At 33.3% G+C, this 23614-nt stretch overlaps 1 protein-coding gene across 2 annotated transcripts; it reads right to left on the reverse strand.

The window, feature by feature from the left end:
• Positions 1 to 589: 589 nt before the first annotated feature.
• On the reverse strand, positions 590 to 21508 carry LOC134683311 (sulfotransferase 1A1-like). 2 transcript variants are annotated; one of them, XM_063542514.1, is made up of 7 exons: positions 21387 to 21508; positions 13430 to 13457; positions 11210 to 11399; positions 9985 to 10296; positions 4261 to 4364; positions 3107 to 3257; positions 590 to 1072 (listed from the first exon to the last, which is right to left on the reverse strand). In XM_063542514.1, the coding sequence occupies exons 2-7, from the start codon at positions 13448 to 13450 to the stop codon at positions 960 to 962; spliced, it is 891 nt and encodes a 296-aa protein (XP_063398584.1). In that variant the 5' UTR covers positions 13451 to 13457; positions 21387 to 21508; the 3' UTR covers positions 590 to 959. The 2 variants fall into 2 exon arrangements, with proteins under 2 accessions (XP_063398584.1, XP_063398583.1); XM_063542513.1 differs by having other exon boundaries at positions 11210 to 11410.
• Between the last annotated feature and the right edge of the window lie 2106 nt (positions 21509 to 23614).

The raw sequence follows: 23614 nt of genomic DNA on the forward strand, positions 1-23614 counted from the left end.
CAGCACTGCCATATTTCAAGTTTCCCTTATTTTTTTAATTCTTAAATAGTATAAATTATCTCATCTAGTTTTTTTTTTAAATAAGTATAAATATCTTAACTTTTTGAAAATCCCCGCGATTCTCAGTTTATAGCAGATAAGAGACAGTCTGCTTAGATGACATTTAGACTTTATAGTAGATGAAACTCTTGGTTTTTTTGTGTGTAAATAAACCTTGAAAATGTGTTTTATTGGTGGAGAATTGCGATAAAACTGTTAATAATTCAATAGTGTGACCGTTTTTTTTATATATCGGTGGATAGTTGACTTTTTACTTCTAACCAAGTTGTGGAGGTGTGCCTAGATTGGCAGAAGATATACAATACAGATGCAGATTGGTTTTTTTTGTGTAAATAAACCTTGAAAATTTGTTTTATTGGTGTTCAATGATAAAAAGATCAAATTTGAAATTCATAGAGGTTTCGGAAAATATATAACTGTAGTAATATTATAACCTTTTTAAACTGTAAATTCGTAACAATAGTATTCATTGTGATTGTCATGAGAAATTGTAGTGGAAAGTTCTTAAAAAAGACAAGAAAGTTTCTGGTTAATGGCAAATTTTTTATTCTACATTTTAACCTTATGAATAATTACATTTACATAACACTGAGATTGTAACGTTCACTATCCTGTCTGATCGACTTTATAGATAGTGTTGGCTGTTTTAGTCCTTTTGTCAACATTTAAAGTATAGTCCAGCATATTACCCCCATTTCATTCTAAGTGGATGATATTTTATACTTATTTAAATAAATGCGTTTTACTCACTATTGAAGGCCGTACGGTGACCTTTCACAGCTTACTTTTAAGTAATTTGGTTCTTTAATAATTGATAGTTCTCATTATATTTATGTTACTTTATTACCTAAAAATTCCTAACGTAAAAAGTGTAATTGTACTTGTTATAAACATTAGAATTATATACAGAATGTAAATTTCACAAAAGGATTTGGTATTTTTTCTTTTAAATAATTGTCAAATCTTTCGTTGTCTGTTACAGTAAACCAGTTCTTCCAGTCACCAACAGCTCCTGAAATACAAAAATAAATCTTTTATATGATGCTATGTTATCTACATCACGTTGTACAGGGTCAGTTTAACGATTAAGCATAATCTTATCTACCACAATTTATGAAGGATAATAAAGTAAGGTAAATATAACAATATGTTGTAAATTGGCACAAAGGATTCCTCGGAAAAATAGTATTTGGCACAAATGGTAGATCTTGAAAGAAGTTTCTGTTCAAACTGACACACTGAAAGGAAGTATTGAAAAATACACTCATAATAATTGCTGCTAATTACATTTTTATGATTTTGTGAATTCTAAAGTTGACTTTATAACGGCGAGTTATAAAATTATTATCTAAAATTGAAGACATCGGAACATTAAGAAGCACTCCTTCATTTAATTGGACCATTTTAGTGGTGCTCAAACTATTATAGCAATTTGTAATGAGAACAGATCATCATCCAACATATCGCCCATATGTCTCTGTAGGCATACAGAATAGTCAATGATAATGAGAACCAATTAGTCATCCATCATATCGCCCGTATGTCTCTGAATGCATACAGAAGGGTCAATGATAATGAGAACAAATCATCCTCCATCATATCGCCCGCATGTCTCTTAATGCATACAGAAGGGTCAATGATAATGAGAACAAATTCATCATCCATCATATAGCCCATATGTCTCTGTAGGCATACGGAAGGGTCAATGATAATGAGAACAAATTCATCATCCATCATATCGCCCTTATGTCTCTGAATGCATACAGAAGGGTCAATGATAATGAGAACAAATTCATCATCCATCATATAGCCCATATGTCTCTGTAGGCATACGGAAGGGTCAATGATAATGAGAACAAATTCATCATCCATCATATCGCCCTTATGTCTCTGAATGCATACAGAAGGGTCAATGATAATGAGAACAAATTCATCATCCTTCATATCGCCCATATCTCTCTGAATGCATACAGAAGGGTCAATGATAATGAGAAAAAATCATCCTCCATCATATCGCCCATAAGTCTCTGAATGCATACAGAAGGGTCAATGATAATGAGAACAAATTCATCATCCATCATATCGCCCGTATGTCTCTGTAGGCATACAGAAGGGTTAATGATAATGAGAACAAATCATCATCCATCATATCGCCCATATGTCTCTGAAGGCATACAGAAGGGTCAATGATAATAAGAACAAATCATCCTCCATCATATCGCCCTTATATCTCTAAATGCATACAGAAGGGTCAATGATAATGAGAAAACATCATCATCCATCATATCGCCCATATGTCTCTGTAGGCATACAGAAGGGTCAATGATAATGAGAACAAATTCATCATCCTTCATATCGCCCATATGTCTCTGAAGACATACAGAAGGGTCAATGATAATGAGAACAAATCATCCTCCATCATATCGCCCTTATATCTCTAAATGCATACAGAAGGGTCAATGATAATGAGAAAAAATCATCCTCCATCATATCGCCCGTATGTCTCTGAACGCATACAGAAGGGTCAATGATAATGAGAAAAAATCATCCTCCATCATATCGCCCGTATGTCTCTGAAAGCATACAGAAGGGTCAATGATAATGAGAACAAATTATATTTTAAAGCAACACTTGCTGTTAAGTGGTCACTTTGTGGCGACAGTTTTAAAAAATTGATCATTTTACTAAGCTGGCAATGAACAGGTAAATCGACACAAAATCGTCATACCGGAACAAAATAGGATCTCGAAATTTAACTTGTACTGATTAATCAATACACTACATATCAAATCAATATCTTAAAGGACGAAGAAAAAAGTCCGGAAAATTGATTTGGCGGATTGGCGGAATGGCAGACAGACAGACGGACGGAGTGCAAACATAGAGTTCCCTTCGACTTCGTCGAAAGTGAACTAAAACAGACAAGACTTACAAATGCCTTATGGTTCCCGACTTTGGACAGGCGCAAAAATGCGGCAGGTTAAAAATGTTTTTGAACAAACTAATACCCAGCCATTTCGTAAGTTCCTCATCACAATATGCTCACCTTTTCTAAACATAAATTCCATGTTGTTCCGTTTTTTATATGACTGTTTAAGTTCAGAAAAAGAACATTTTTTCGATATTTCTCTGTAAAACTCTTCAGACTTTCGAACACCTAAAAAGGTAGCTATTCGATCAATTTCTCTCATTGGCTCCTGTAATAATAATTCTGAATTAAATGCATGTTCATAGCAGCTCTGAGATTAACTCGTCAACACATACAATATGCCTTCAAATTCGGACCAGGCTCAAAATACATACGTCAGGGCCATTTTATGGTGCATCTGCTATAGTAATAGAGCTAGTAGAGATCTACCTGACGTCTGACGTCATTTGCCGGACTGGCTTGGGATATTGAGAGTCAGACCGAACTTCACATAGAAAAAATATAAGTTGTTTTTTCGAACTACGAATGGCCAGATTTTGTCTCGCAATCATAAAAGATACATAATACCATCAAGGTTTGGAGAAATACATTGTGCTACATTGAACATGGGATAAGCAAGTGAATACATGTTACTTTTTCGTGGAATTAAATAGATTAAAATTCGAATGATGTATAATTGTTTTAAAACAAAAAAATATACAGGGCTGTTGCTGTAAATAAAATCATCATAGATACCGGGATTGAAATTTTATATTTACGCCAGACGCGCGTTTCGTCTACAAAAGACTTTTCAGTGACGCTCGAATCAGAAAGTGTTATAAAGGCCCCAAAAAGTATGGAGTTAGTAAAGATCATTAACAACCAAAAATTCCTAAGAGTTTTGTCAAATACAGCTAAGATAAATCTGTTCTTGAGGTTGAAAAGCCTAAGTATTTCAAAAATGTAAAGTTTTGTTAACATATAATTTATAATGATCAATGATAACTCAAGTCAAAACAGAAGTGCTGACTACCGGGCTGGCGATACCTTCTAGGAAATAAATCTCCTCCAGCAGTGGCATCGACCTAGTGGTTGTGAATAGACTCATCGTAGATACCAGGATTGAAATTTTATATTTACGCCAGATGCGTAATAAACATTTTGAATAAGAAAAAAATAAGATGAATAGGTTTTTTTAAAAATGACCCTGGTGTGTAAATGGCATCTTTTTTGAACATTTATAATAGTATTATCATACAAGTAATGATTCGCTATATTTATATACTATTTACTTTGTGTAAATCTTCGTAGTTGACATACAATACTGGAAGCTCTGGGTGTTGTTTGAATACCCTTTCCCAGTCCAACATGAATTTGTACCAAGCGGAGTGATAAACTGAAAAAAGCCAGTAATTGCATATATAGTTATAGGAAAATGTGGTATGCCGGACTGCTAATGTTCTCTTTGACCTCTATTCAATTATATTATGCTATTTTCTAACGTATTACCATGAATGGTTTGAGATTGCCCTTCACAATGCGCAGCTACACAAATTCATACATCCTTTTAGTCTTAACCTAACAAAAGTTAGGACTAGTTCTGATTGGTTTATTATGTATGCTTATATTATAAGTTGCTTTGAGTTCTATCATTGCATTCAATTTCAGTGTATATTGTGGGTCTTAAACGCACACTTCCTGGGGTGTTAGTATACAACAAACCAACACACCATTCTATTTATTACAATGACAATGTCTACTTGGGACATATTGTAACTCACATGGTAGGACAAACCAAAACCAAAAATACATACTAAAAGTATACAACATAAAATCATTTAATAAACCACAATATGGAGGATCTATTGCGTTAAATTCTTAGAAACCAAGAAACCTAAACATTGACTAATATAATGAATCATGAAATACTGCCAAGGTCAGATGAACACTGAGCTATGAACCTCGACAATTATGTGATGGAAAAAATAAACCTGCCAGACAGACATGTATAACTAAAAATATTTTCAATCACAAATATAGTTGACATATTGCATATTTTTTTTAGATTAACACAATAAAGCACCAATCCATATAATGAGGTCGAGGTCAGATAAAATCTGTAATGAAAATAAAGCCAAGAACAATGTAAATATGACATAAAAAACCATGCATCTTTACAATGTATGATGGAGCAATCAGACCTTGAAGGCATAAAACACCATGCAACTATACAAAGTATGAAGCAATCAGGCCTTGAAGGCCTAAAACACCATGCCTCTTTACAAAGTATGATGCAGCAATCAGGCCTTGAAGGCATAAAACACCATGCATCTATACAAAGTATGAAGCAACCAGGCATTGAAGGCATAAAACACCATGCATCTATACAAAGTATGAAGCAATCAGGCCTTGAAGGCATAAAACACCATGCATCTATACAAAGTATGAAGCAATCAGGCCTTGAAGGCATAAAACACCATGCATCTATACAAAGTATGAAGCAGGCCTTGAAGGCAAAAAACACCATGCCTCTATACAAAGTATGAAGCAATCAGGCCTTGAAGGCATAAAACACCATGCCTCTATACAAAGTATGAAGCAATCAGGCCTTGAAGGCATAAAACACCATGCATCTATACAAAGTATGAAGCAATCAGGCATTGAAGGCATAAAGAACCATGCATCTATACAAAGTATGAAGCAGGCCTTGAAGGCATTAAACACCATGCCTCTATACAAAGTATGAAGCACTCAGGCCTTAAAGGCATAAAACAACATGCCTCTATACAAAGTATGAAGCAGGCCTTGAAGGCATAAAACACCATGCATCTATACAAAGTATGAAGCAGGCCTTGAAGGCATAAAACACCATGCATCTATACAAAGTATGAAGCTGGCCTTGAAGGCATAAAACATCATGCCTCTATACAAAGTATGAAGCAGGCCTTGAAGGCATAAAACACCATGCATCTTTACAAAGTATGAAGCAATCAGGCCTTAAAGGCATAAAACACCATGCATCTATACAAAGTATGAAGCAATCAGGCCTTGAAGGCATAAAACACCATGCATCTATACAAAGTATGAAGCAATCAGGCCTTGAAGGCATAAAACACCATGCATCTATACAAAGTATGAAGCAATCAGGCATTGAAGGCATAAAACACCATGCATCTATACAAAGTATGATGGAGCAATCAGACCTTGAAGGCATAAAACACCATGCAACTATACAAAGTATGAAGCAATCAGGCCTTGAAGGCATAAAACACCATGCCTCTTTACAAATTATGATGCAGCAATCAGGCCTTGAAGGCATAAAACACCATGCATCTATACAAAGTATGAAGCAACCAGGCCTTGAAGGCATAAAACACCATGCATCTATATAAAGTATGAAGCAATCAGGCCTTGAAGGCATAAAACACCATGCAACTATACAAAGTATGAAGCAATCAGGCCTTGAAGGCATAAAACACCATGCCTCTTTACAAAGTATGATGCAGCAATCAGGCCTTGAAGGCATAAAACACCATGCATCTATACAAAGTATGAAGCAACCAGGCCTTGAAGGCATAAAACACCATGCATCTATACAAAGTATGAAGCAATCAGGCCTTGAAGGCATAAAACACCATGCATCTATACAAAGTATGAAGCAATCAGGCCTTGAAGGCATAAAACACCATGCATCTATACAAAGTATGAAGCAGGCCTTGAAGGCATAAAACACCATGCCTCTATACAAAGTATGAAGCAGGCCTTGAAGGCATAAAACACCATGCCTCTATACAAAGTATGAATCAGGCCTTGAAGGCATTAAACACCATGCCTCTATACAAAGTATGAAGCAATCAGGCCTTGAAGGCATAAAACACCATGCCTCTATACAAAGTATGAAGTAATCAGGCCTTGAAGGCATAAAACACCATGCCTCTATACAAAGTATGAAGTAATCAGGCCTTGAAGGCATAAAACACCATGCATCTATACAAAGTATGAAGCAATCAGGCCTTGAAGGCATAAAACACCATGCATCTATACAAAGTATGAAGCAGGCCTTGAAGGCATTAAACACCATGCCTCTATACAAAGTATGAAGCAATCAGACCTTGAAGACATAAAACACCATGCATCTATACAAAGTATGAAGCAATCAGACCTTGAAGACATAAAACACCATGCATCTATATAAAGTATGAAGCAATCAGGCCTTGAAGGCATAAAACACCATGCATCTATACAAAGTATGAAGCAGGCCTTGAAGGCATAAAACACCATGCCTCTATACAAAGTATGAAGCAGGCTTTGAAGGCATAAAACACCATGCCTCTATACAAAGTATGAATCAGGCCTTGAAGGCATAAAACACCATGCCTCTATACAAAGTATGAAGCAATCAGGCCTTGAAGGCATAAAACACCATGCCTCTATACAAAGTATGAAGTAATCAGGCCTTGAAGGCATAAAACACCATGCCTCTATACAAAGTATGAAGTAATCAGGCCTTGAAGGCATAAAACACCATGCCTCTATACAAAGTATGGAGCAATCAGGCCTTGAAGGCATAAAACACCATGCATCTATACAAAGTATGAAGCAATCAGGCCTTGAAGGCATAAAACACCATGCATCTATACAAAGAAAGAAGCAGGACTTGAAGGCATTAAACACCATGCATCTATACAAAGTATGAAGCTGGCCTTGAAGGCATAAAACACCATGCCTCTATACAAAGTATGAAGCAATCAGGTCTTGAAGACATAAAACACCATGCATCTATACAAAGTATGAAGCAATCAGACCTTGAAGGCATAAAACACCAGGATTATAATTTAGTACGCCAGAAGCGCGTTTCGTCCACATAAGACTCATCAGTGACGCTCATATCAAAATATTTATAAAGCCAAATATATATAAAGTATGAAGCAATCAGACGTCGAAGGCATAAAACACCATGCATCTTTACAAAGTATGATGGAGCAATCAGGCCTTGAAGGCATAAAACACCATGCCTCTATACAAAGTATGAAGCAATCAGGCCTTGAAGGCATAAAACACCATGCCTCTATACAAAGTATGAAGTAATCAGGCCTTGAAGGCATAAAACACCATGCCTCTATACAAAGTATGAAGTAATCAGGCCTTGAAGGCATAAAACACCATGCATCTATACAAAGTATGAAGCAATCAGGCCTTGAAGGCATAAAACACCATGCATCTATACAAAGTATGAAGCAGGCCTTGAAGGCATTAAACACCATGCCTCTATACAAAGTATGAAGCAATCAGACCTTGAAGACATAAAACACCATGCATCTATACAAAGTATGAAGCAATCAGACCTTGAAGACATAAAACACCATGCATCTATATAAAGTATGAAGCAATCAGGCCTTGAAGGCATAAAACACCATGCATCTATACAAAGTATGAAGCAGGCCTTGAAGGCATAAAACACCATGCCTCTATACAAAGTATGAAGCAGGCTTTGAAGGCATAAAACACCATGCCTCTATACAAAGTATGAATCAGGCCTTGAAGGCATAAAACACCATGCCTCTATACAAAGTATGAAGCAATCAGGCCTTGAAGGCATAAAACACCATGCCTCTATACAAAGTATGAAGTAATCAGGCCTTGAAGGCATAAAACACCATGCCTCTATACAAAGTATGAAGTAATCAGGCCTTGAAGGCATAAAACACCATGCCTCTATACAAAGTATGGAGCAATCAGGCCTTGAAGGCATAAAACACCATGCATCTATACAAAGTATGAAGCAATCAGGCCTTGAAGGCATAAAACACCATGCATCTATACAAAGAAAGAAGCAGGACTTGAAGGCATTAAACACCATGCATCTATACAAAGTATGAAGCTGGCCTTGAAGGCATAAAACACCATGCCTCTATACAAAGTATGAAGCAATCAGGTCTTGAAGACATAAAACACCATGCATCTATACAAAGTATGAAGCAATCAGACCTTGAAGGCATAAAACACCAGGATTATAATTTAGTACGCCAGAAGGGCGTTTCGTCCACATAAGACTCATCAGTGACGCTCATATCAAAATATTTATAAAGCCAAATATATATAAAGTATGAAGCAATCAGACGTCGAAGGCATAAAACACCATGCATCTTTACAAAGTATGATGGAGCAATCAGGCCTTGAAGGCATAAAACACCATGCCTCTATACAAAGTATGAAGCAATCAGGCCTTGAAGGCATAAAACACCATGCCTCTATACAAAGTATGAAGCAATCAGACCTTGAAGACATAAAACACCATGCATCTATATAAAGTATGAAGCAATCAGGCCTTGAAGGCATTAAACACCATGCATCTATACAAAGTATGAAGCAATCAGGCCTTGAAGGCATAAAACACCATGCATCTATACAAAGTATGAAGCAATCAGACCTTGAAGACATAAAACACCATGCATCTATACAAAGTATGAAGCAATCAGGCCTTGAAGGCATATAACACCATGCATCTATACAAAGTATGAAGCAATCAGGTCTTCAGTTTTCTAAAATATAACGCCTTCACAGCACACCGCCATCCCTATGTCGAATTTTCCGAGACAAAAGTCACAGACTCGGCAAAATTTAGATAACCGAATATTTTTCGCTCATCAGAATTCGCAAAAAAATTGAGAATTTCCTTTTTGAATTTTCCTCGGAGTTCAGTATTTTTGAGTTATTACATTTTGGATTATTGACTCTCATGGTGACTATATATGGGTATTTTTAGATTTCAATATGAAAATCACATGATTTAAAATAATATATATGAACAACATTGATAACTAGCGAATTATTTTTTATGACTTGTCTTTTTGTATTTACATGTGTAACCTGTAAAAGAATGGGCCAAACATAAGATTTTTTTTTAAACTCCAAATGAGCGCAAATGTGATGCGACCATTAGACTAGTGTCATAGACCGGCAAGTCTCAATCTGACATGATAAAAGTATGTGAAACAATAAAAAACCAAGCTCACCTCTTTCTGACATGAAGAAATCTAAAAACTGGCTAAATGTTCCCTTGTAAGCCGCAACATGTTGGCAATGATGAAAGAACGATACAGCCACATCTTTTGGATTACGGTTTACAAATATAATCTTATTTTTCCTCTTCAGTATTTCTTGCGGTAGGTGCTTAAAATAACAATGGCTATTCATAAGTCTTGGTGAGGGGAGCTCATCAATTTTTTCTGGTGTTACAAATGGAAGCATTGCTACTTCTTTTGATAGATTTTGTTCTTTGCCGTCCTGCATCAACATAGAAGTAACTTCCCAAGTCCAGTGAGTACCTAGAAATAATCATGCCATATTCTAGAGTAACTTCCCAAGTCCAACGAGTACCTGGAAATAATCAGGCCATATTTTACAGTACCTTTTGCATACACGATATTTTAGTTTACGTTTGCATAAAAACCCAAATTTAAGCAGCCAATAAGATCATCTTCGTTTTGTGATACTAGTATAATGGAATTGTACAAAATGATAGTTTATATTTTTTTAGCAGTTTAGGGACAAATAAAAAGTGCATTTATATAGGATACCAATGTCCAGTATTTAAAAAAATCATACGAACTAAATAATTGGGTGGCATTTTAAAAGTCGATGAAAACCTCCCTTTTATTAACTAATTCTTAATTAATGAATGTAAACTATTTTTACTTTGGTCGAAGAATCAGATGTTTTTCAAGTGAATAAATGACATGGCTACACCACTTAATAAAAGAAATAATTTCTTTCGCACATTTACCCACACAGAGTTGCCTGTGTTATATTTATATATATATATACAACTCGTCTTAACATCAACCCAACAATATTAGATCTGTAAATTTGATTTCGCTTATTATACATATTCGTCTAACGGATAAACTGTTGTGTGTAGACCATTACTGTTATGATAACAGAGCTACACAATTATTCAACACCTTTAGGCTTAGTGTACAGGAATTTTACCAAAATTACAACTTCTAGAAAAGTCACGAGGCAGGTTTTTTTTTAAGAAAACACACACACACATTTATCAATAAGTTAAAATGAAGTTGTGCTTTGCTAACCACTCTTTTTTATCACGAAATAAACTATTTTCAATTTCTGAAGAATAAAAGGCTTCCCGTACCTGAAGTGATGGCACATCTTTTAAAAAAAAAAAAAAATTATGTGCGAGTTTTAGTGTGTTCATATAAAAACAATTTTACTACTTACCTGCTTTTGGGTAAGCTACTAAGAATACATCGTCTGGTCTGATTTCCATTTTGATTATATTTGGTATATTACTTCGAGGGTCTGGAATACGTCCCTTCTCTATTGCCCTCTTTGCCAGATAGTATCCATCATATTCAATCACATTTACGCTGTTGCCATTATTGTCGCTGAGTACAGTGACTTCTTCGTCCTTGAAATTAACTAAGTTTGAAATATTGAATAAAAAAACGTTTAAAACAGTTGAGAATGACGCAAAACAAAAATTTCCATCTTAATCTTTTTTATTATGGGCGTTACACATATTTTTTGTATAACCTGATTAAAGACGACACAAGTTAAACAACCCGTAATTGCCATTGGTCTAATTGTTGAAAGCGTACTTAAACTTGCATAACTTTGTTCGATCACGCTGTACTTTCCATTATATTTCATACAATTTCGTCTTAAATAAAATATGTAGAGACCATTTTGAGCAGTGGTTTAACAGTTTTAATTTTGCCAGCGAAATTTCATTACAAAGACGGGGGGGGGGGGGGGGGGGGGGGGGGGGTGAATATGCTGAGATGACTCAAGGTTAGTAAACTGTGAAATTTGGATCATAACTGTAATTTGGTATAATATTCAAAACAGTTTTTATCCTATTAAACTTGTGTATTCCCGTTTGAATGGTTTTACACTAGTAATTTTGGGGCCCTTTATAGCTTGTTGTTCGTTGTGAGCCAAGGCTCCGTGTTGAAGGCCGTACTTTAACCTATAATGGTTTGATTTTTAAATTGTTATTTGGATGGAGAGTTGTCTCATTGGCACTCACACCACATCTTCCTATATCTATGTTTCAACTTTATGTAAACACACCTGTATAAAAAAAACTACCGTAACCAAGCACTTGAACCTTCAAGCGGTAAGAGACGGATGAACAGACGGACGAAACAACGAACGGACGCACACAAATCAGAAAAAATAATAGCCCCTACTACCATGCGCAGTGTATAAAAAGGACAACGCTAGTGTAAGTTTTCCGTTGGATTTGTGTGAGTCATGGTCAGATTTATAAATTTCAGAAATATTTTGAGAAGCAAAGAAGTATGATGTGTGATTTTGGCAAGATTTAAAACAAAAACATGTTTTTCCGATTGCCATAAGTCTGTTGAGTTGCTTGGAGGCTAACTTTCTAAATGGAGTTCATATTTTCTCGAACTGAGGGTGTGTATGTTTGGTTGATAGTGCCTAATGCCATTTCAGCTGCATTGGCGACCACTTTTTATTGTACGAGGAGGCGGTGATCATCAAATAGTAAGGATTGGTCCAGTATTGTTTCATCAAAAACAAAGTCCAACATAAAAGTCTTGTTTTACATGTTTAAGGGAACTATCGTACTTCCTCTCAACGAACGATTCGAAATTTGATGACGACATGGAACGCATCTGACAAATATATCTCATCGAACTTGAAATAAAGGACATCACTGGACATCACTGGACATCACTGGACATCACTAGGTTTGTACTTATATATGAGCAACAAGACTGGTACTATTTGTGTGGAAGGATCTATTTACCCTTCCTTAGAGCCTGATATTACCCTCGGATCTTGATGGGGTTTGTGTAGTAGGACATGTTTACCCTTCCTAAGAACCTGATATTACCCTCGGATTTTGATGGGGTTTGTGTAGTAGGACCCGTTTACCCTTCCTTAGAGCCTGATATTACCCTCGGATCTTGATGGGGTTTGTGTAGTAGGACCTGTTTACCCTTCCTAAGAACCTGATATTACCCTCGGATTTTAATGGGGTTTGTGTAGCTCAATCTTTTTGTTTGATTTTTAGCCGGTTTTTTTTTTTATGTCATTGTCATTGTCAGTTCGTTTTCGACTTATGTGCTTGACTATTCCTTTGTCATCTTTCGCCTCTCTTTTATAGATGAATGTAAAAATTCAGTTAGAAGTAAATCCATTTACTTTTCTATGAAATATATAGAAATTGTATAAAATGCAGTTGGACAAATTTTTTTTGCATACAGTAAATCATTACTTGGGTTATCGGCGCAGTCACTTATTGTCATTTAATTTGGACTCTGTAGCCTAAGACACAATGATTTCGATAACAGAATTGTACATGTATTTACTTCCATTTTGAAAATCTATCATTTTTTTAAAGCTAAAATATGTGTACATTAATAATAAAAAAAAAACACTAATTGTAGTGTACATTTTCAGACTTACCAGGTGGAAATTCAGAGTCATTCATTATCTGAAAGACAAGATAAACATCATAGATTAAAGTTAAATAGTATATCTTAAAATGCTCAAAAACAATAAAAATAAAAAAAATACAAAAAAACACATTCTTGAGAATATTAGTAGCCAAAAATTAAAAACAAGAAAACATTTTATGATAATTTTATGGTTTACTATTGTTAAAATTTACAACCCGACTTATCTTAAATTCTTAAGATTTACAACTGAATAAAACATTGAAGGAGATAATTTTTAGGATATATATGTAGGACTGTTTAAGGTGTTGAATGAATGAATCTGTATTGCAAAGCATAGACATGCTATGGCAAAATTAACAACATATATTACATAATATAAAACATGAATAGACAACAGAGAACAATAGTAAAATACAATGACATATAAATTAAGTTATGAGACAATATAAGATCGAATATTCCATGCAGCTTTTACATAATTACATAATTTGATCGTGAGAGACTTACTAGAAGCTTGTAGTAAATTTGATAGTTTGATATTATTAGGCCAATGACAATAGTACTATTGTCATAATAATATTAGAACTGTATAGTAAATTTGACCTATGACCTCTGTAAATATGTCTCTAAACGAAACCGGTAAACTTATAGAGGAAACCCGCAAAATAATTGAGACTGGACAAGATGGCCCTAATAATATGGACCTACTTAATATGATCCTGAAAGTTGTAACTAACATTGATTCCAGAGTCCAAGGAATGGAAACGAAACTTGACAAACGTATAGATGACCTTCACCAATCTATGCTGTCAGTGTCCGCAAGAGTTAGAACTTTGGAAACTAAGACAAGTGAAATAAACGTTCAGCTTGCTGATTGTCAGGCGAGTTGTCAAGGCGTAAGCAACCTTTTTGATGACATTCAAACTCGATCCGAACAAATTTTGAGAAAAGTTATTCACCACAATGGAAGAATTACTCATCTAGAACAAAGTCCCAAAGAACAACTAGAGCTTCCTCTCAATGAAATTAATAAACTTAAAGATTCGATCTTAGATCTACAATGTAGGTCAATGAAAAACAATTTGATTTTTAAAGGTTTAGCCTTTGCAAAATATGAAAATTGTGAACAAAAGCTGCAGAACTTCTTGTACGAAGAACTTGATATACAACATCCTATTGAGTTTGGAAATGTCCATAGATTTGGAAAGAGAAGCCTAAATAGAGCACGACCAATAATAGCTCGGTTTCTGTATCATCGTGACGTAGAACACGTTCTTAAAAATGCGAACAAGTTACGAGGTAAACCTTTCGGAATACAGGAACAGTTCCCTGCTGAAATAGAAGAAGAAAGAAAAAGGCTTTATCCCATTATGAAATTGGCAAAACAGGACGGAAAACTTGTCAAAATGTTTCGAGACAAGTTATATATCGATGGGAAACTGTTTATTCCAAGATCAAATACAGAAAACCCCACTCCGCAAAACCAAGAACCAGTACCAACAGAAATACAGGGCGAAGGTAGCGGAGAGAACACTGGATACAGGGACGTTCTGATGACTCCATCCAATGATACACAGAATGGACGATACAAACGACAGCGTGCAGGGTCTAGTCCTGGGACACCTCATTAGAAATGCCAAGGAGAATATACATTTATCAGTGTAGACGAATCAGAAAAAGACAATGATCCATCTGTTAATAACATTAATATAAATAACCATAATAATGATACATGTCAAACTAAAGATAATAATGTTTTAAATATTATAGGTCTAAATTGTTGTGGAATTAAGAAGAGATTAAAATATGAAGAATTTGAAAAACTAATAAGAAAAAATGACATAATTTGTTTAGTAGAAACTAAAACTGATGATATTGACACAATTAAGTTAACAGGCTATGAATTTCATATGAAAAATAGAAAAGCTATAGCTAAAACTCGATCTGGGGGTATCATTCTTGGCTACAAAAAAGAAATAGCAAGTAAAATAAAACCATTATCTACACATTGTAAATACGTGCTTTGGTTTAAAGTCTCATCTGACCTCTTAAATTTAGATCAAGATATTGTTATAGGTATAGTATATATACCCCCTGAATATACTGCTTTTTCTTCACATGATGCATTTAGTCAACTTGAGGACGAGTATACAAATTTCTCAAAAAATTACAAATTCGTAGCCTTAATTGGAGACTTTAACGGACGAACGGCCAACGACGATGATTTTTTACATTCAAAAGAAACGCATGGAAACAATGCGGCGAATTTTGTAGAAAACGATGTTTTAACGCTTGACTTATTGAATATACCACGAAAAAGAAATAGTTTAGACCCTATTAGAAACAGGTACGGAAACAAAATTTTAGATTTTTGCAAAGGAAATAACTTATTTATTATAAATGGAAGAATAGGTGAAGACAGAATGACAGGAAAGTTAACATGTAAGAATGCTAGCATTGTAGATTATTGTATAAGTTCTACAAGTTTATTGAAATATTTTAGAAATTTTTCTATACTTGATTTTAGTCATTTTTATTCAGATGTTCATTGTGCACTAGCAATTTCATTGTCGGGGTTATCCCTGAAAAATGTAGAGGAAACGGGGGAGAATCGTAATCGTCAAATATTTTCTGAAAAAATTAAGAAATGGGATAATGAAAAATGTCATGAATTTAAAGATCAGATTGAACAAGGCAAAGTTGAAGAATTAAAGATACTATTAGACGAAGTAAAAAGTGGACATCTAGATTTTAGTAAAAAGTACTCGTCAGTTGATAAAACAAAAATCAATACCTTACTTGACCATTTATGTTCAATATTCTGTAAATCTGCAAAATCCACATTCGGGACATGTAAATTTTCGAATTCTAAGAAAAAAGGTAAAAAGAAACTTGGAAAATTGAAAAAAGAATGGTTTAATGACGACTGTCACTTTGAGAGACAAAATTTCAGAAAACGTAAAAGAAAATTTAAAACATGTAGAACAGATCAAAATTTTCAAGACTTGAAACAAGCTGAAAAAAGATATAAAAAAGTTATGGATCAAGCTATTCTTGATCACAAAAGAAATTTGTCAAAGAAAATTAAAAATTTAAAATCAAATAATTCACAAGAATTCTGGAAACTATTAAAAAGTGGGAAAAACCGGGAGCAACCCGACATTCCCATGGAAAAACTTTTTGATTTTTTTAAATCTTTAAACGAGGAACCAAATGACAAGCAAGACATTAACATACCATACATTGACCCTTACGATATTAATCGTCTGAACGAAAGTATAAATAAAAACATTTCAAAAGACGAGATTAAAAAATGTATTAAAAAACTAAAAAACAATAAAGCCGCGGGAGAAGATTTTATTGTAAATGAATATATCAAGTCAACAGAAACTATATTCTTAGATATTTACGAACAACTATTTAATATCATTTTTGTAACAGGTGTTGTCCCAGATGGTTGGCTGATTGGAAATATTAAACCGTTTTTCAAAAACAAAGGTGACAAAATGGACCCAAAAAATTATAGACCAATTACAATTTTAAGCTGCCTCGGGAAACTCTTTACTGCAATTTTGAGTGAGCGATTAACTAAGTTCTCAGACGAATTTCTTATCTTGAACGAAAATCAATGTGGATTTCGTAAGGGCTATTCAACAATCGATAATTTGTTTATAATTTTTAACTTTTTTGAAATTCTAAAAAACAAAAAGTAAAAAATGTTTTGCGCTTTTATTGATTTTGAAAAAGCTTTCGATAAAGTTTGGCGGGATGGACTATGGTACAAGTTGCTAGTGAATAATATGAACGGTAACATGTATAATATAATTGTAAATATGTATAACGGTACAAAGTCTTGTATTTCTTATAATGATTGTAAGTCAGAATTTTTCCCGTGTAGTAACGGGGTACGCCAAGGGGAAAATTTATCACCATTTCTTTTCGCCTTATCTATGAACGACCTCGAGTCATATTTATCAAACTGTAACTTAGATGGTCTTCAAACGATAACTAACGAAATTGAAATCAAACTTAATACATATTTGAAATTATTTGTAATTTTGTATGCTGATGATACTGTGCTAATGGCAGAATCAGCTGCAGATCTTCAAAAGCAACTTGACTCATTTCAAGATTACTGTACTTTATGGAAACTGAAAGTAAATGCAGATAAAAGTAAAATCATGATATTTTCTAAAGAAACACTTCCAAGAAACCTACATTTCAATTTGAAGGGAACAGAATTAGAAATAGTGAATAGTATTAATTATCTAGGAATAGACTTAGCTAGAAGTGGGAATTTTAAGAAAGCGAAACAGTCCATAGCTAATAAAGCTACAAAGGCTTTCTACGAGGTTCTAAAATTAGGCAGAAACCACGGGCTTTCAATCAAAATGCAACTAGAATTATTCGATAAGATGATAAAGCCTATTTTATTATATGGGTGCGAAGTATGGGGTTTTAGCAATAATGAAATAATCGAAAAAGTCCACCTAAAATTTTGCAAATTGCTCTTACATTTAAAATCTTCTACACCATCGTATATGATATATGGCGAACTTGGAAGATATCCTCTAGAAATTGACATAAAAAATAGAATGATATCATTCTGGGGTAAAATTCTTTCTGGAAAGGAGTCAAAATTGTCAAAAGTTGTCTATAACTTATGTTTTCAATTGTCATTTGTAAATGGAGATAAATTTTTATGGTTAGATAACATAAAAAATATTTTGAATGAATGTGGCTTAACATATATTTGGAATTCACAAACTTTTATTAATTTGAATTGGCTACGTCTTACAGTTAGTAGAAACCTTAAAGATCAATTTGAACAGAATTGGCACTTACTGTTAGAAGAATCACCAAAAGCTATAAACTACAAAGTATTTAAAGATAGTTTTAGTTCTGAAGCTTATTTAGATATTTTAGATAACAAAAATCTTGTAGAATTTTGCAGATTTAGAACGACTAATCATAAATTACCCATTGAAGCTGGTAGATGGCTAAACACCAGCAGACAAAATAGGAACTGTACTCTGTGTAAAAACAATGAACTCGGGGATGAATTTCACTTTATTTTGGAATGCAAATTTTTTGAACAGGAGAGGAAAAATTACATTGAAAAGTATAGCTACGCAAAGCCAAATATTTTAAAATATAAATTATTGATGTCATCAAAAAGGAAGGTTAAGTTGAGTAAACTCTGCAAATTTATCAAAATTATAAATAAATCTGTGTGAACTCCTGGCTTTATCTAGTGTGACGCCACCCTTTTAATTATTTTTGTAACATGTCTTTTACTAAATGTAAATTTACTGAATATTGTATATATTGTAAATATTGTACATAATATTGTGTATTTCTCTATACCTTGTCAAAATGATGGTTTATTGAGAATAAAGATATATATATGGTAAAAATTTAAGGTGTTACACTCTAAAATCATTTGTAATTAGGTATTATTAATTTATCAAATTATTACAAAGTTATCAATTAAGAAAAAGAATATTTAATGTTTCAATTAAGGGCCTTTAATTTTTCTACAATATCAAAGAATTAAAATGACTGCAAACAAGGAAAAATTCTTTACTCTATAACATATAGTTTCATTGTCCACATACTTCTCAGAGCTATTCAGTTGCTCAATGTTAATCAATAGGGATTTTTTTTTTTGGGGGGGGGGGGGGGGTCATACTTATGACATCGTTCTAAAAGGGGGGGTCATTATAACTTTTTGATGTGAAAATTTGAACCGACCCCCTCATCTGATAAATAATGACCATTCCCTTAAAAGCATGGATGCAATTTGGTACTCCTTATTTCAGAATCATAGGCCGTTTGGAGGTCTATATATCCAAACCCATTTTTTATGATTTAGTATAAATTCAATTTAAATTGATGGAATCATACAGTGAATAATGATAGGCCTACATCTACAAAAAAAAAACACAGAATGGGCACTTTTGTTTGGATCATAACTAATAAACTGTCAAAATAGGTACCCTCACGTTACAATAGGCTATTTGCTAATTCCCGTAATTGACCCAAATAAATGTACTATATATATATATATATATATATCTTTATTCTCATCACCAAATACATAGGTACAGAGAAGACATGCATGTATAATACAATATATTAACTACATCAACATAAATATACAATATATACAACAACAGCAAAGACAAAAAGAACTTATTCAGGAGGACACACTCGCTTGTTTATAATTCGTATAAACTTACATAAATTAATGAGATCTGTCCTATTTGTAGACGACATAATTTCAGTAAATACAATAATGTTTGGCCTTACACTAAAATTTCGATTTATAAATTTATTTCTCTCTTCTCTAAAATGTGAACAATTAATAATGTAATGAAATTCATCTCCAATATCTATCTTACATAAATTACACTTTCTATTTTCCCTTTCTATATTGTACCCGGCACGGGACGTTTGCGCTTTTTCATAGGACATTTGCGCTTTTATTTGTGGACACTTGCGCTTCAAAACATAGGACATTTGCGCTTTTTAAAAATGGACATTTGCGCTTTTTACATAGGACATTTGCGCTTTTTTTTTTTATATATATCTAATTCAAACCCGGTAAATAGTCTAATTTGGTAGGTCACATTCGTTAAAAGGGGAATTTACGAAGAGATGATATCAACTTCACTATTAATAACTCTTGATTCGTTCTGCAACCAGCAAACATATGTACAAATAACATGTACCCAATTAATTGTTTGCTTCATTTGTATTTGTTCAGATACCGTTTCCTGTTTTTTTATTCATCTTGAGAAAACAGTAAAGTGAGTATCTCTTTTTGCATGACAGTTTACTTTGGGGTCCTCTCTGCTCTCCGCGTTTAATCTAAATAAAATGTCAATTTCTTTGAAAAAGCACGAATGATTTTTGATGGTCTCTGTGTGAGGTCGTCAGCAGCCTTTTGTTTAGCATACACTCTTAGCTGATGGCGCTCAATTTTTCTGTCGTCGCATTGTTGATGATTATGATAATTTTTTCTGACTCAAAATATTAGAAGTCCCATTGTCCGTTTTAATTCTTGCATTACAATTTTTAACGGTACATCTTCATGAAAGATCTCCACTTTTTAGGGTTTGGTCGAAACGATATAAAAATCCATCAAGACATGTACTTTTTTTTTCTTTACTGGTCACTATAACTTTAAAATCATTGTTCAAGACTGTGGAAATGTGTACTAACTAATGACAAATATAAGTTAAATTTATTTACGTAATAAATAAATTTTGTGTATTTACTGTCTTCTGATTGGTTAAAATTATTAGTTTTATTTTCAATGTTGTCAATTTTGATGGCGACACGCCCACTCTGACGTTGTGTATTCATACGCCAAAAAGTGTGTGTACACGTTGTTATTGTCAAGATAAATAATATAAAAAGTTCGTTGAGCCTTATTATTGATAGAAATTTATTTATAATGAATGGCTATCATTTATTTTGATTTTATTGAACCATAAAACTAATTTTTGACTCTTCACATTTTACACAATCCGCTTCGCGGATTATTCAATGTAAAGAGTCAAAAATTAGTTTTATGGTTCAATAAATTCAAAATAAATAATAGCCATTCATTAATTAAAGGATTACTTCTCATTAAGATTACAGGTAGTCAACTGTAGGTAAAAAGCGCAAATGTCCGGTCAATTTAATACAGGTGAATCAAAATTAAAAGCGCAAATGTCCATAGTATTTGAAGCGCAAATGTCCTATCGTTTTACAGGTAAAAAAGCGCAAATGTCCTGTGCCCATTGTACCATCTTCCAAGTTCGACTGAAAGTTTATGGTTGCATATTCTAAATTTACATAATGTCAAAAAATCTTTTTCGTCTAAAATATTAAAATATTCTTCAAAACACAATAAATTCTTATAAATACGATAATTCAAGGCTTTGGAACAGTTTTGAATAGTATATACTTACATTACTTATGATTATTCGACAAACAAATAGACAATAGGTTGTATTTGAATCAAACTACGAGTTCTAATTACAAGATAAAATTTTTCGAAGGTCATTAAATAGAACAAAATATTGAAGAAAATAGTTTTAAAGCCGATATCGATGTTATAATTTATATCCGGAAAATGTAGCTCGAATACAGTAGAATATAAATGTTGGGGGCTCCTGGGTATAAATCATTTTTTTTTCTAATAAAGGATTTTGCTATATTTTTTCATAAATCAACTTTATCATTTACTTAAAAGAAAAATGAAATAAAAAATGGGGTCACCGTTCAGTTAAGCTCACAATCTGCCTCCGGAAGAAGCATACATTTTTGTTTATGTCATTTTTTCAGTTGAACTAATAGGAGAAATAAAGGTAATATCGAAATAAAAAAATAACCTAATTACAGAAATGGCTTAAATTTTACAATTACTATTTAATTTATTTACAGCTTATTTGAAAACAATAATAAAAAATATAGGTCACCGATGAGTTAAAAAAGATATTTCAAATTTAATGCAAAAAAACGGCATTTTTGCGCCAAAGGGAAATAATTTGGAGCTTTTACAATGATATAAACATTTTAAAAGTCATCTGGAGCCAAACCGAATCAATTTTTTGGGTTGATTTTTGTACTATAAAGTAATAACTTATAGTGTAATGAATAAAACTTGTAATGAAAAAATGAAGGTTTAATTTTTTGCTGAAATTTTTGTACCCACGAGCCACCTTAAATAGACCGTGCCTCACGGTCATAAAACATTCGAGCATGATTTTTGTACTCAGACTCAAAAATCAACCAATCAAATTGCTGGATTTCATGTTTCGAGCATGATTTTTGTGCTCCGGGCACTGAGCAAAGTTTTATGCCTTCAAGGCCTGGAGTTGTCGTAAGCTCGATAATATGTAGTACTTTGTTTCGTGTGTTTTTTAGTCTAGAAGTCATCTAATCCCCTCCGATGACCATCATTATCAATGTTTCATAGCTTATTTTGTTTACAAAACTGAACCAAACTTGCTGCTAAAAGCGAATCATTCATTTCACTTTTCAGTAATGATTGAACAATAAAAAAAACCATAAAGATTTTTTTATATCTGTTCTATTAACCAGTGTCCCTTTTATAAAGTCTTATTTTGATCCCTGATTTCTATTAACCAGTGTCCCTTTTATAAAGTCTTATTTTAATCCCTGATTTTATTAACCTGTAGTCAATCTTCCTAATTAATTTCGGTAGATTATCTACGCAGATGCATCGTTTCGTTGTAAATGTAAAATAACAAAAATACTGAACTCCGAGACAGTTATGTAAATGAGGCTTAATAAGATCTCGTCATTCCTAGACAAAAAACGTAATTGTGTATTTCCTCCTTTCAAAAGATTCTTTGCTAATTATTTTGAGTCAATTCAGACAGAATTAATGCTTTATTGTTTGTTTTGTTTTTGTCATGTACCATGTATATATAGGGCATGTACCATATATATGTTGTGTACAAGTAATCAAAATTGTACAAATTATAATTTGTATTTTGACTTTGTACAAATTATGATTTGTACAAAAAGTGCTTGTACAAATTACAATTTGTACAAAATAAGCCTCAATTTCACTTATAACTTGTACACTAATTTATCATATGGATATTGTGATAAAAAAGTGTTGATCCACTATAAAAAATGTCAATGCTATTTTTAAAGTCATATTGATTCATTTATATAACCTTCAGGTTATGAATTGAATTCCTGTTCACTGGTCTTTCACATGGTTATTAACAAAAGTAAAATTAAGATGTTAAAAATGGCTAGTATTGTTGACCAACAGGATAAATTCTATCAACAGTGATCAAGAAGTTAGGCAATTTCCTGAGAATTACACATTTAAGCACAACCATCTTTATACTAGGGACAAATTGAATGAGTTAATTTCTAAAGTTAATCGCCTTATCATGCTCTATTTGGTTCTGATCCAAATATAGGTTCATCTTCATCTTCTTTGCCCATGGCAAGGAACTTTTGCCAAATCTTGAAACTGAGGAAGATTTAAAGAAAGTGTTTAAATAGGTTTCAGAGGAGAACAGTGAAATTGATATTGATGGCAGGGATGAAAACACAGATGCTGAATCGGTAGAATCAGAAAGAGAACTTAACGATTCTGGATCAACTAGTACAACTATTGAAGTAGTATCAGAGGAAGTCGAAACCCCAACCA

The sequence above is a fragment of the Mytilus trossulus genome, chromosome 9 (genome assembly GCF_036588685.1).
Source record: "Mytilus trossulus isolate FHL-02 chromosome 9, PNRI_Mtr1.1.1.hap1, whole genome shotgun sequence".
Lineage (NCBI taxonomy): Eukaryota > Metazoa > Mollusca > Bivalvia > Mytilida > Mytilidae > Mytilus > Mytilus trossulus.